The 14,620-nt window shown below is 42.3% G+C and overlaps 1 protein-coding gene across 1 annotated transcript in view; it reads right to left on the minus strand.

Moving 5' to 3' along the window:
* The window catches only part of LOC130199224 (metabotropic glutamate receptor 7), a 76,925-nt gene that overhangs the window by 43,532 nt on the left and 18,773 nt on the right, over positions 1-14,620 (minus strand). The window contains exon 2 of the mRNA XM_056422530.1: positions 3,103-3,319. Coding sequence (XP_056278505.1) covers positions 3,103-3,319 — 217 coding nt within the window. The remainder of the gene's footprint in view (positions 1-3,102; positions 3,320-14,620) is intronic.

Raw genomic sequence — 14,620 nt, forward strand, 5'->3', positions numbered from 1 at the left:
GCATTAGTGCACTAGACGGTTTCTCCTTGAAGTTGTGGAGCGAGAATCCCACTAATGCATCTGACATTTGGCTGCGGCGGAACAGGGCGGAGGATCTCTGGGATCAACAGACAACAAGCAGCCGGAAAGTATCGGGAGTTATTTTTCCAGCTCTTCTCTCTTTCCGTATTCACCGGGGTCTTCGTTTCCAATCCAACCCAGTCGCGTTCCGGCTGGATGAATTCCTATTGAAGTGTACAGTTATACGTCGGTACATAATTAATGTGTTTATTAAAGATAAGACGCCTCGGGTTTAGCAGCGAGGGCTTTTTTTTTCCCTTTTCTTTCGAAGAAAATAATTCCTGTTTTGTACGCGAATACAAAATATTTCAAAGCGAACTCTCAGTGGTAATAGGATGAGTCAACAGCGACAATGGGGTGTAATTCATACTCCCATGTGTAGCGGTTCAATAGTCATAATCATAGTAGTGGTGTGTTCACCACATTTTGCATCAGAAAGAGAACGCCAGAAACATCGGAGGAGAACGACTCTGAGAAGAACGTGTTCGTCCAACGTGATTTACGATAAATCTATGCGGGACGCCTTCTACACAAGCCACTAAAAAAAAAAGCTTCTTGGAGCTTCAATGAGTTGATCGCTGGACACGGAAACACGGATGAAATATTCATGCACGCCTGGACTTCTGATCGGTGCCTCTGGGATATCATTAGCTCTCATTTGAGGGGTTTCCGTGGATTAGAGGAGACGTCGGTCACATGGATTGAGATCCATTGGGAGGAGCCGGCATGCATCACGGGGAGGGGGATTCCTAGGTTGCAATCCTCTTGAATTGGTCATTTTTAGAAAGATATACACACAACAGTTCAAAAGTTTTGGGTCAGCTAGACAATTTGGTGTTTTCCAAGAAAACTCACACTTTTATTTATCAGATGAATATAAAATCTTGTCGAGACGTTGACAAGGATAGAAATACAGAAGACGGTCCACACGAATTGGTGGCGAGATGCGAAACACACAAAAACTAAATGTGAAAAACTAAATACTCTCAAGAAGAGAAGCCCCACTTCCTCAAAAACAACCAAACACGTTTGCCTTCAAAATAAAAGACTTTTATTGGAAGAAAAAATGTCCGACAAACCTTTTTTTAATTATTAAATGATTGATAAGTCCATGAAAACTCACACTTTTATTTATCAGATGAATATAAAATATAGTCAAGACCTTGATGAGGTTCTAAATAATGATTTTTATTGTAAATATTAATGTAGTTCTTGTGGCTTAAAGGAAGGCCAGTTTTATAGCTTCTCTCACCAGCATAACTGTTTTCAGCTGCGCTCACATTAAAAGGGTTTTCAAGGGTTTTCTACCCCTCCGTTAGTCTTCTAAGCCACAGGTGTCAAACACGAGGCCCGCGGGCCAAACGTGGCCCACCACGTCATTTTTATGCGGCCCCTGACTATTTGAAAGACATACGATCACCTTTATATCCTGTGCTTTTATTTTGAAGGTTTCAAATTAAATGGATTTGTGTTATAATATTAGAGAACTGTTCACGTGTACACTATTTCTACTCTCGAATAAACAATAATCAAATGCAAAGACAGTTATCTATCAGTATGTTCGGGAGTAGTTTATACAGCGCTTCAGTTACACCGGCCCTTTAAGAGGCGGCCATGATGCTGATGTGGCCCACAGTGAAGATGAGTTTGACGCCCCTGTTCTAAGGCGATAACACAATGTACCATTAGAGCACTGGAGATGGGCCTCTATATATAGAGAGAGAGGGTATTTATGATTAATTTTATGTTAACTTTATTTTTATAAAACAGTGCTTTGAAAAATAAGCACATTTCTCCGTGACCCCAAACTTTTGAACGGTGGTGTGGATATTGGAGTGATTGGAGTTCTGAATTCACAGCAGCATAAAAAAACCAACATGGTAGCACTCCTGGTCAATCAGTTGGAGCTCATCCCGTCCTCAGCCGGCAGGAATACAGCGGCGGCAGCAGAAGTGTTCACCGCATGATTTGACCCGCTGTACTGTAGCGGCGGACCGAGTGCCGATTCACACGTAGCGCCGCACGCCATCGGGGTGGAAGAAAAAAATCCAATGAATAAAAGGCAGGCGAGTCGAGCGTGTGCACAATTCTCAGAGCGCTTTCATTGCAGAAGCACCTCATCTGCTCTTCAACCTCCTTCTAACCTCTCAAAAAAAACAATTGCAAACGTTAATGGCGTCACTGATTAGGGTTACGTTACATAACCCAACAGACGGGACGGACGCTAACGGCTGGATTCATCAACATCCTACTCATGTCTGGATAGAAATGCTTCTTTACTAAAGACTAAACACAGGGCTCATCCACATGACCAATGAACAGGTTCATCCACATGACCAATGAACAGGTTCATCCTCATGACCAATGAACAGGTTCATCCACATGACCAATGAACAGGTTCATCACATGACCAATGAATAGGTTCATCCACATGACCAATGAACAGGTTCATCCTCATGACCAATGAACAGGTTCATCCATATGACCAATGAACAGGTTCATCCTAATGACCAATGAACAGGTTCATCACATGACCAATGAACAGGTTCATCCTAATGACCAATGAACAGGTTCATCACATGACCAATGAACAGGTTCATCCACATGACCAATGAACAGGTTCATCCTCATGACCAATGAACAGGTTCATCCACATGACCAATGAACAGGTTCATCCTCATGACCAATGAACAGGTTCATCACATGACCAATGAACAGGTTCATCCACATGACCAATGAACAGGTTCATCCACATGACCAATGAACAGGTTCATCCTCATGACCAATGAACAGGTTCATCCACATGACCAATCCATGGCATTTCCAGGTTTTCCATGACCGTACAAACCCTGCAAATATCTTTTAAAAAGGACCTGCTGCTTCCTTCACACAATCAGACTCAAGTCATCAATAATTCATCCACCCAAAAACTGATTTTACGAGGAATTGGAAATGCAAAAAAAGAGGTCTCACTCTGGTGAAAAGTTGTATGCATAAAAATAAAAATAAAAATATATATATATATTTTATAATTCTCTTTACCTGCTTCCTTGGAGAGCTGCGTGAAGGCCTCCACCCCCTTCTCCCCGTAGCTGCCCTCCGAGGCGATGGTGGAGACGTAGGTCCAGCCCAGGGCCCGGATGATGTCCACCATGGCCTGGGCCTGGAACGAGTCCGGAGGAACCACCCGCGAGAAGAAGTCGTAGCGTCGGTCGTCGCTCAACTCCGGGGCCGTCGACGCGTAGCTGATCTGTGGGATCTTAAAAAAAAGAGGAGGGCAACAGGTGAGGGGAGAACGTTTTTTAACTCGCCTTCTTGCAGAGTCACATGACAAGATGGATAAAAAAACTCTGCTAACGTTGTTAACTTTGCAAACATTAGTAGCATTGCTAATGTTGCTAACATTGCTAACGTTATTAACATTGCTAACATTGCTAATGTTGCAAACGTTGTTAACATTGCTAATGTTTCTAACATTGCTAACGTTGTTAACATTGCTAACAATGTTAACATTGCTAACATTGCTAACATTGTTAACGTTGCTAACATTGCTAACATTGCTAACATTGCTAACATTGTTAATATTGCTAACGTTGCTAACATTGCTAATATTGCTACATTGCTAACATTTTTCCCTTGCAAAAGTTGTCATATTTGCATCAGGTTATGTGCGAGCTGAATGTTAGATAATATATATATAACTTCAGGTGTACGACACTTAAATGCATTATTTATAGAAAGTGAAAGAACATAATACCATATTAATAAGACAGAATACTGTGAGGCACATACAGAAATATTCCATCTCAAAGAACAACAACATGAATAAATGATAGCAACACAGTATACATTATCGACGTTGTCGTGGATATTATTCATTGTATAAACACAGGTCACATTAATAAATAAATATATAAAGTCTGACTGTAAACAGATGATAGCGAGCGTAACAAACGAGCCCTATACATTTTTATTTTTCACGTTACCGACTCGATTGATCTTCTGAGAATATGCCCACGTTATGTAACGCAATGTTTCCCGGAGCCGATATTGAGTCCGTTGCCTCGGCAACGCGCCGCGCTGTCACTTTCTCCTCCCGACATGTCGGTGGAGACTCGCTGCAGAGACGTCCGAGCTGGACTTATTATATGTTCACTCTTCGGCAGCAGAGCCTCGTTATCGCTGCCTCACACTTTCTTTCCTGGAGGGAAATCATCCCGTCTGGCCGGCAGCACGTCCAAATATTTCACTTCACACGGTCCCGGATTGTAGAGAAAAGAAGGTAGATTTGAAGTGTGATATAAATACTGTGAAAGCATTGAGATGCTTTTAATGTCCATGCAGAAGCTGTGCCTTCTACAATGGTGCACTGATCATATTATTATGCAGAAAATACTCAATTTAATAACAATAAAAAATACATCGGCATAACTTGATGAGAGCAAAAGTTCTCCTAAAACATTCTGACTTATGCGTTTAATAATGTTGTCAAAAATGTGTGTTTTATTAATCTCATTGGAGTATATATTATTTAATGTGTATAAATGCTGCGTTTTGGGGGGGGGGGGGGGGGAAGCGTCAGGCTTCAGTTAGGGGGGGGGGAAGCAGGCTTGGCATGAGCTTCAGTCGGCTTCAATCACTGAACTACATCTATAGTTGGTGCATCAGCTACAGGTTCTGTTTGCAGGATGTGGTCAGAACACTTAACGTTTATCTCTCTCGTTAAGTAGCTATGCAGAACACACAGGGCCAGCTTAACGACAACATTACATTATATTATATTAAATTATATATATTATATTACATTATATATATTATATTACATTATATATATTATATTACATTACGTGTCATTTAGCAGACACTTTTATCCAAAGAGAATTACGATAAGTGAATTAAACCACAAGGAAAAACTCAGAACAAGAATCCAGAAAGTTACATTTCTTCAAGAAAACTAAACTACAACAATACCATCAGTAATACCAGGAGTAATACCATGAGTAATACCATGAGTAACACCATGAGTACTACCATGAGTAATACCATGAGTAACACCATGAGTAATACCATGAGTAACACCATGAGTAACACCATGAGTAATACCATAAGTAACACCATGAGTAACACCATGAGTACTACCATGAGTAATACCATGAGTAACACCATGAGTAATACCATGAGTACTACCATGAGTAATACCATGAGTAATACCATGAGTAACACCATGAGTAACACCATGAGTAACACCATGAGTAACACCATGAGTAATACCATGAGTAACACCATGAGTAATACCATGAGTAAAACCATGAGTAACACCAGGAGTAATACCATGAGTAACACCATGAGTAAAACCATGAGTAACACCAGGAGTAATACCATGAGTAATACCATGAGTAACACCATGAGTAATACCATGAGTAACACCATGAGTAACACCATGAGTAATACCATGAGTAATACCATGAGTAACACCATGAGTAATACCATGAGTAATACCATGAGTAATACCATGAGTAACACCATGAGTAATACCATGAGTAACACCATGAGTACTACCATGAGTAATACCATGAGTAACACCATGAGTAATACCATGAGTAACACCATGAGTAATACCATGAGTACTACCATGAGTAAAACCATGAGTAACACCATGAGTAATACCATGAGTAACACCATGAGTAATACCATGAGTAAAACCATGAGTAACACCATGAGTAATACCATGAGTAATTCCACGGAGATACGCCCCGCCCCCTCTGAGGCCATTGCTTCCTTTTTTTGTCTCACAAAAACCGCCGCAGAGAACCTCATCACGCCGTCCAATCAGAGGGCCGCACACATCCACTCCTGATATACCCATTTCTGTTGAAGAGTGATCTAAGAGTGTGTGTGTGAGTGTGTGTGTGAGTGTGTGTTGTACGGGAGGGGGGGGGGGGGGCCTCGGGAATGAGGACACGGCGGCGGCGCTGATGGGATCGCTTCCACTCAGTTACAGCTTTGACCCACATCCTTAAAAAAAAGGCGGTCAACCTGCACACAAGCTGGAGGATTCAGACACTCAATGTGTTTCAAGTCGCCAAGAAGAAGAAGAAGAAGGAGAAGAAGAAGAAGAAGAAGAAGAAGAAGAAGAAGAAGAAGAAGAAGAAGAAGAAGAAGAAGGAGAAGAAGAAGAAGAAGAAGAAGGAAAAGAAGAAAAAGGGAAATAAGAAGTCCTGATTGTTTCATTCCCTTCACCTGCCCTCAGCCTCTGGTCTCGTTAGTGTCTGATGCCGTACACCTGTGTGTTGCCCCTGTATGTTGAGTCATCTTGTCTCCTGGTGGACGGTCCTCTGTAGTTCTGTGTCTAGTTCTCTCTTCCCTGAGTATTCCTGACCTTCCCGTTTGACCCTTCCTGCCAGCCTGACTCCCGATTCTCTTCCTGCCCCCTTTTGGATTTTGCCTTTTTCTTTAACTTTTGCCTCATTAAAGAGAGTTTTGTTATTCATATTGAGTCCAGCCTGTTTCTCTGAGCCTCACCCAATGACAATAACCTGACAACGAGACTCCTCGTTCCTTGGAAGAATCTGAATTTTTTTTGTTTTTGTGGCCACTTTGTGCTTGATTCGGGATCGAGGCGCGAGAATTAAACCTGCAGGAATTAAACCTGTAAAATGATCTATTTACTGGATTTAATTAATTGTATTTATTTTCTCATTGTGTGGAGGAATAGTCGATTTACTTTATTTAATTAATTAAATATGTTTTTCTTTTGTTGGGAGAATTATTTAATTCATTTATTTTATTTATTTCATTCATTTTATTAATTTCATTTATTTATTTCATTTATTTTATTTATTATATTTATTTTATTTATGTCATTGATTTTATTTCATTTATTTATTTATTTTTATTTATTATTTAATTTAACTAATTTAATTAATGTAATTAATTTTGTTTTATTTCATTTATTTTAGTTATTTATTTACATTTTTGGGTTGGGGAATCCAAAAAATATTCCCCCCAAAAAATTTGAAATAGAATCAAAGAGGATCAAAGAGAGGCCTCAGCTGACAGGATCGATAGAAGGAAAACACAGAGGTCTGTTATGGGTGTGGGGGGATGGAGGGGCGGGGGGGGACGACGACACCTTTTATCGATTTACCACCACAAAGTGGTGCGGCCGCCATGGATTTTAAAAAAAAGTGTCTAAAGAAGAAGAAGGCGGGGATGGGAGTGATGTGTTTGGTGGGGGGGGGGGAGGGGAGGGAGGAGGGGAGGAATCTGCTCACTGACATTAAAATGAGAATTTGAACCCGGGTGTTCAAGGAGAGCGACGGCCGGGGCGAGGTTGCGTAAAAAAAAGAAGGTCAAGACGCATCGGCGGTAAGTGGGAACGCCGGGTGAAGTTAATTAGAGCGCCGTGGCCTTTAGCGCTCCGAACAGCTGCAGCGCGGGAAGAGAGAGAGAGGTGAGAGACGGGGAAGAAAGTCCCAATGCGGAGACGCTGGGACTGGTGGGGGGAAAAAAAGGAAAGAATCGAGCGGCATATGGCGCGGCACGACGCCGCTCGGCGGGGGGGGAAACGGCGCGGAGGGGGGAGGGGGCGCGGTGGTCCACGGGTTCTCACGCAGAAACACGACGGCCATCTTTTTTTATTCAAACACTGAGCTTTGCCCCGCACACAACGAGGCGAGCGGGGCGGCCGGGGGAGGTCTCCCCATGAATGGCTTTCACTGTGGGGGGGGGGGGAGTCCGGCACAACCCCCGCGCCCTCTCTCGATTTGGGGCACAGCTTCTAAGTACGTCTGTATACCTCGACGTCAGCCAGCGCTTCAGGGCTCGACTCTAACCCCCCCCCCCCCCCCCCATGCCGTCTCTGAGGCCCGACGCCAATGCACACACACACACTCACACACAGTCGGATCATATAGGCACCGCCAAGGAGCCATTTTGAAAAGAAATTCGAGAACTACCCCCCCCCCCCCCCCCTCGGCGATGTGGGCGGAGTCAGACCGCCGGTGGTCCCCAGACAGCGGAGGTCATGACTGTGTCCATACATGCATCCTCAGGCCGGGCTTTGGTAATCTCTCTTCACCAGAGCAGGGCACTGCCAACACAGCCCAGGGTCGGGGGAGGCCGGCAGCGTTCCCTCCCTCCCTCCCTCCCTCCCTCCCTCTCTCTCTCTTCTCTCTCTCTCTCTCTCTTCCTGCCCATCTGTGTCCCTCGCTCCATCTCTCTCTCTCTCCTCGTGTGACGCTGCGTTTCATCGGCCTCAAACAACCTGTGACTTCTTCCAGCCTCGCTCCGCTGTTCTTCGCCGCCTCCTCCGCATCGGGGGAGAGAGAGGAGTCTCATCCCCCCCCCTCCCCCTCCTCCCCCTCCTCCCCCTGTCATCTCCTCCCACCCAGATGATCATCAGGCTCTCTCCCCCCACCCCCCCTACCCTCCTCCCCTCTCCTCGCCGCACATTTTCTCTTGTTGTTAGGTTTTCAATTCCGTTTCATGTATTCAACAATTTATCTACAAACTGTTGCAAAGTCACGTCCGTATAATGTTTTTGTTTTATTGATTTCCCCGCAACAATATGTGCTTTTGCCAACAAAAAACATAATTTGTATTTTAATGAAAACGATTTGTTTGGACTTGCATGGATTGATTTAGTCTTGGCAACATCCTGCGAACAACATTGACATCGCATCACTTCATAAAATTTGTTTTTGCATCAGTTGCTCATCCGCACATCCAACACACACAGAGGGACCGCAGTCCAATAGCAACTCTCTTTTAGCTCCAGCTTTGGTCCCCACCAACTTCAGCTGCTAAACGCTCCACTATAAACATAGATACATATTTGTATATATTATATACATCTATATATATATATACACAAATCATATATACATATTTACATACACTACCGTTCAAAAGTTTGGGATCACCCAGACAATTTCGTGTTTTCCATGAAAACTCACACTTTTATTTATCAAATGAGTTGCAAAATGTATAGAAAATATAGTCAAGACATTGACAAGGTTAGAAATAATGATTTGTATTTGAAGTATTAATTTTTTTCTTCAAACTTTGCTTTCGTCAAAGAATGCTCCTTTTGCAGCAATTACAGCATTGCAGACCTTTGGCATTCTAGCTGTTAATTTGTTGAGGTAATCTGTTGAAATGTCACCCCACGCTTCCTGAAGCACCTCCACAAGTTGGATTGGCTTGATGGGCACTTCTTGCGGACCATACGGTCAAGCTGCTCCCACAACAGCTCAATGGGGTTGAGATCTGGTGACTGGCCACTCCATTACAGACAGCAGACCAGCTGCTTCTTCCCTCAATAGTTCTTGCACAATGTGGAGGTGTGCTTTGGGTCATTGTCCTGTTGGAGGAGGAAAGTGGCTCCAATCAAGCGCTGCCCACAGGGTATGGCATGGCGTTGCAAAATGGAGTGATAGCCTTCCTTATTTAAAATCCCTTTTACCTGGTACAAATCTCCCACTTTACCAGCACCAAAGCAGCCCCAGACCATCACATGACCTCCACCATGCTTGACAGATGGTGTCAGGCACTCTTCCAGCATCTTTTCACCTGTTCTGCGTCTCACAAATGTTCTTCTGTGTGATCCAAACACCTCAAACTTGGATTCATCTGTCCAGAACACCTTTTTCCAATCTTCCTCTGTCCAATGCCTGTGTTCTTTTGCCCATACCAATCTTTTCTTTGATTGGCCAGTCTCAGATATGGCTTTTCTTTGCCACTCTGCCTAGAAGGCCAGCATCCCGGAGTCGCCTCTACACTGTCGAGGTTGACACTGGAGTTTTACGGGTACCATTTAAAGAAGCTGCCAGTTGAGGACCTGTGAGGCGTCTATTTCTCAAACTAGAGACTCTAATGTACTTGTCTTCTTGCTGAGTAGTGCATCGGGGCCTCCCACTTCTCTTTCTGCTCTGGTTAGAGCCCGTTTGTGCTGTTCTCTGAAGGGAGTAGTACACACCGCTGTAGGAAATTTTCTGTTTCTTTGCAATTTCTCGCATGGAATAGCCTTCATTTCTAAGAACAAGAATAGACTGGCGAATTTCACATGAAAGTTCTTTTTTTCTGGCCATTTTGAGAGTCTTATCGAACCCAAAAATGTGATGCTCCAGATAATCAACTAGCTCAAAGGAAGGCCAGTTTTATAGCTTCTCTCATCAGCAAAACAGTTTTCAACTGTGCTAACATAAGTGCACAAGGGTTTTCAAGGGTTTTCTAATCATCCATTAGTCTTCTAAGGCGATTAGCAAACACAATGTACCATTAGAACACTGGAGTGATAGTTGCTGGAAATGGGCCTCTATACACCTATGGAGATATTTAATTAGAAACCCGACGTTTCCACCTAGAATAGTCATTTACCACATTAACAATGTATAGAGTGTATTTCTGATTGATTTAATGTTATCTTCATTGAAAAAAACAATGCTTTTCTTTGAAAAATAAGGACATTTCTAAGTGATCCCAAACTTTTGAACGGTAGTATATATATATTTAATATAAATATACATATATATATATTAATATATGTATATATACAATATATAATATAAATATTTATAAATAAATTAATATGAAAATTTATACATATATATATATTCTATATATAAATATATGTATATTTATATAAATATATTTTATATTATATTATATATAAATATTTATAGAAATATATGTAATATATATACTGTATATATATATTAATATATTTAATATACATGTATATATTAATATATGTATCTATATATATAATATACATACATTAATATTTCTACATCTATATTTATTATATGTATAAATATTTATAATATATATTTATATACATTTTTTAGGCTATTTTTGCTAAGTCCTGCCTCTTGAGTCTATACAGAAGCCCGCTGTGCACCAACCACTTCACGTTTCGAACCAGTTTTCCCTGCTCAGCGACACACCCGCTGAGGAACACACCCTGGTTATCGGGAGCTCTATAGTCAGGAACGTGAAAATAGCGAAGCCGCGGACCACAGTCGTGTGCCTCCCGGGGGCCAGAGCGGGCGACGTGGAGTCTTGTTTGAAGCTGCTGGCTAAGGACAAGCGGAGATACAGTCAGATTGTAATACACGCCGGTGGTAATGACGCCCGAGCCCGTCGGTCGGAAGTCACTAAAATTAATGTGGAATCGGTTTGTGCTTATGCCAAGACGTTGTCGGACACCGTAATTTTCTCTGGCCCTCTCCCAAATTTGCAGACAGACGAATTGTATAGCCGAATGTCGTCTTTCAACCGCTGGCTGTCGAGGTGGTGCCCAGAGAATAATGTGGGCTACGTAGACAACTGGAAGACTTTCTGGGGAAAGCCTGATCTGATGAGGAGAGACGGCATTCATCCCACGTTGGACGGAGCGCATCTCATTTCTGCGAATATGACCAAGTTGATCACCGGACTTAATCCATGACAACCCAGGGTTCAGATCAGGAACCGGGAGCAGAGTTGTAGTTTAACAGCCTTCTCTGCTCTTCCATTCGAGCAGTTACCCACCCATGACCCTAGAGTAGAGACTGTGTCTGTCCCACGGCCACTTCAATTAAATAAATCAAAAGTAAGCAGAAGAGGAGTCGTACACAATAACCTTATACAAGTTAACACCATTATTTCAGCAGTGCAACAAAACAGGTCTATTAAATGTGGTCTCCTAAATATTCGATCTCTGTCATCTAAAGCTGTGTTACTAAATGATTTAATATCAGATAATCACATTGATTTATGTTGCCTAACTGAAACCTGGCTGAGCCATGAAGAATATGTCTGCCTAAATGAATCGACTCCTCCAAGTCATATTAATACTCACATTCCTCGAGGCACCGGTCGAGGAGGTGGAGTAGCAGCCATCTTTGAATCGAGCCTATTAATTAATCCTCAACCAAAATTACACTACACCTCATTTGAAAGCCTTGTTCTTAGTCTTTCACATCCAACCTGGAAAACACTACAGCCAATTCTATTTGTGATTCTGTACCGGCCACCAGGTCCATATTCAGAGTTTATATCTGAATTCTCAGAATTTATATCAAGTTTGGTTCTTAAAACTGATAGAGTTATTATTGTTGGAGATTTTAATATCCATGTGGATGTTGATAATGATTGCCTTAGTGCTGCATTCATCTCCTTGTTGGACTCGATTGGCTTCTGTCAGAGAGTACAGAAACCCACTCACAGCTTTGGCCACACGCTTGATCTTGTTCTTACTTATGGCGTTGACATTGAGCATTTGAACGTCTTCCCACAGAATCCTCTTCTGTCAGACCACAACCTCATAACTTTTGAATTTATACTACCGGAGTGTACTCCGTTAGTCAAAAGTTTCTACACCAGATGTCTAACTGATAGTGCTGTAGCTAAATTTAAAGAAGCGATTCCTTCTGTATTTGATTCGATACCACGTCTCAATATAACAGAGGACTCCTGGTCTAACTTTAGACCGTCCCACATTGATCATCTTGTTGACAGTGCCACAGGCTCTCTGAGAATGACACTGGACTCGATAGCCCCTCTGAAGAAGAAGACAGTGAGGAAGAGGAGGTTTGCTCCCTGGTATAACCCTCAGACCCGCAAACTGAAGCAAACGTCACGAAAGCTTGAACGCATATGGCGTTCAACTAATCTCGAAGAATCCCGCTTAGTTTGGCGAGATAGTCTTAAAACTTATAAGAAGGCCCTCCGTAATGCCAGAGCAGCCTATTACTCATCAGTAATAGAAAAAAATAAGAACAACCCCAGGTTTCTCTTCAGCACTGTAGCCAGGCTGACAGAGAGTCACAGCTCTGTGGAGCCGAACATTCCTATAAACCTCAGTGGTAATGACTTTATGAACTTCTTTAATGAAAAGATTTTAACTATTAGGGACAAGATTAATATTCTCTTGCCCATAACCAGTGCCAATCTGTCCTCAAGTGGAATGGCCTTGGAAACCGCTGTATGCCCTGGTGTATATTTGAGGCTTTTCTCCCATCAACCGTGACCAATTATCTTCAACGGTTTCTACTTCGAACACGTCTACCTGTCTCTTGGACCCCATCCCTACGAGGCTGCTTAAAGACGTTTTGCCTTTAATTGGCGGCTCTCTATTAGATATTATCAATGTGTCTCTGCTAACAGGCCACGTACCACACTCCTTCAAAGTGGCTGTTATTAAACCTCTCCTGAAGAAGCGCACTCTGGATCCAGAGGTGTTGGCTAACTACAGACCGATCTCTAACCTCCCCTTCCTCTCCAAGATCCTTGTGGTCGCAAATCAGTTGTGCGACTTTCTACATCATAATAGTTTATTTGAGAAATTTCAATCAGGATTTAGAAAACACCACAGCACCGAGACAGCACTGGTGAAAATTACAAATGACCTCTTAATGGCAGCAGATAAAGGACTCCTCTCTGTCCTGGTCTTGTTAGACCTTAGTGCTGCATTCGACACCATTGACCATGACATCCTGTTACAGAGACTGGAGCAGTCGATTGGCATTTCAGGCACGGCACTAATTTGGTTTAAATCCTATTTATCAGATCGATCTCAGTTTGTATTTGTAAACGATGACGCCTCGATAACCACCAACGTTAATCACGGAGTTCCACAAGGTTCTGTGCTTGGACCAATTTTATTTACTTTATACATGCTTCCTTTGGGCAATATTATCAGGAAACACTCCATAAACTTTCATTGTTATGCAGATGATACTCAACTATATTTATCGATAAAACCAGAGGAGAGCAACCAACTCGGTAAAATTCAAGCATGTCTTAAAGACATAAAAACATGGATGACCTGCAACTTCTTGATGTTAAACTCAGACAAAACCAAGTAATTTTAATCGGCCCTGAGCACCTCAGAGATCAATTATCTGGTGATGTGGTTTCTGTAGACGGCATTGCCCTAGCATCCAACACCACTGTAAAGAATCTTGGCGTTATCTTTGATCGGGACTTGTCCTTTAACTCCACGTAAAGCAAATCTCAAGGACTGCATTCTTTCATCTACGTAATATTTCAAAATCAGGCACATCTTGTCTCAAAAAAATGCAGAAAAATTGGTTCACGCGTTCGTTACTTCGAGACTGGATTACTGCAACTCCTTATTATCAGGCTGCTCTAATAAATCTCTTAGGTCCCTCCAGTTGATCCAGAATGCTGCAGCTCGTGTTCTCACTAAAACTAAGAAAAGAGATCACATCACTCCTGCACTAGCTGCTCTGCACTGGCTCCCAGTAAAATCAAGAATCACTTTTACAATTATTCTCTTAACGTACAAAGCCTTGATTGGTGATGCACCATCATATCTTAAGGAGCTTGTAGTACCATATTGCCCCACTAGAGAGCTACGCTCACTAAATGCGGGACTACTTGTAGTTCCTAGAGTCTTAAAAAGTAGAATGGGAGCCAGAGCCTTTAGTTATCAAGCTCCTCTTTTATGGAACCAGCTTCCACCTTCAGTCCGGGAGGCAGACACAGTCACCTCGTTTAAGAGTAGACTGAAGACTTTCCTCTTTGACAGAGCTTATAGTTAGGGCTGAAT

The sequence above is a fragment of the Pseudoliparis swirei genome, chromosome 9 (assembly GCF_029220125.1).
Source record: "Pseudoliparis swirei isolate HS2019 ecotype Mariana Trench chromosome 9, NWPU_hadal_v1, whole genome shotgun sequence".
NCBI lineage: Eukaryota > Metazoa > Chordata > Actinopteri > Perciformes > Liparidae > Pseudoliparis > Pseudoliparis swirei.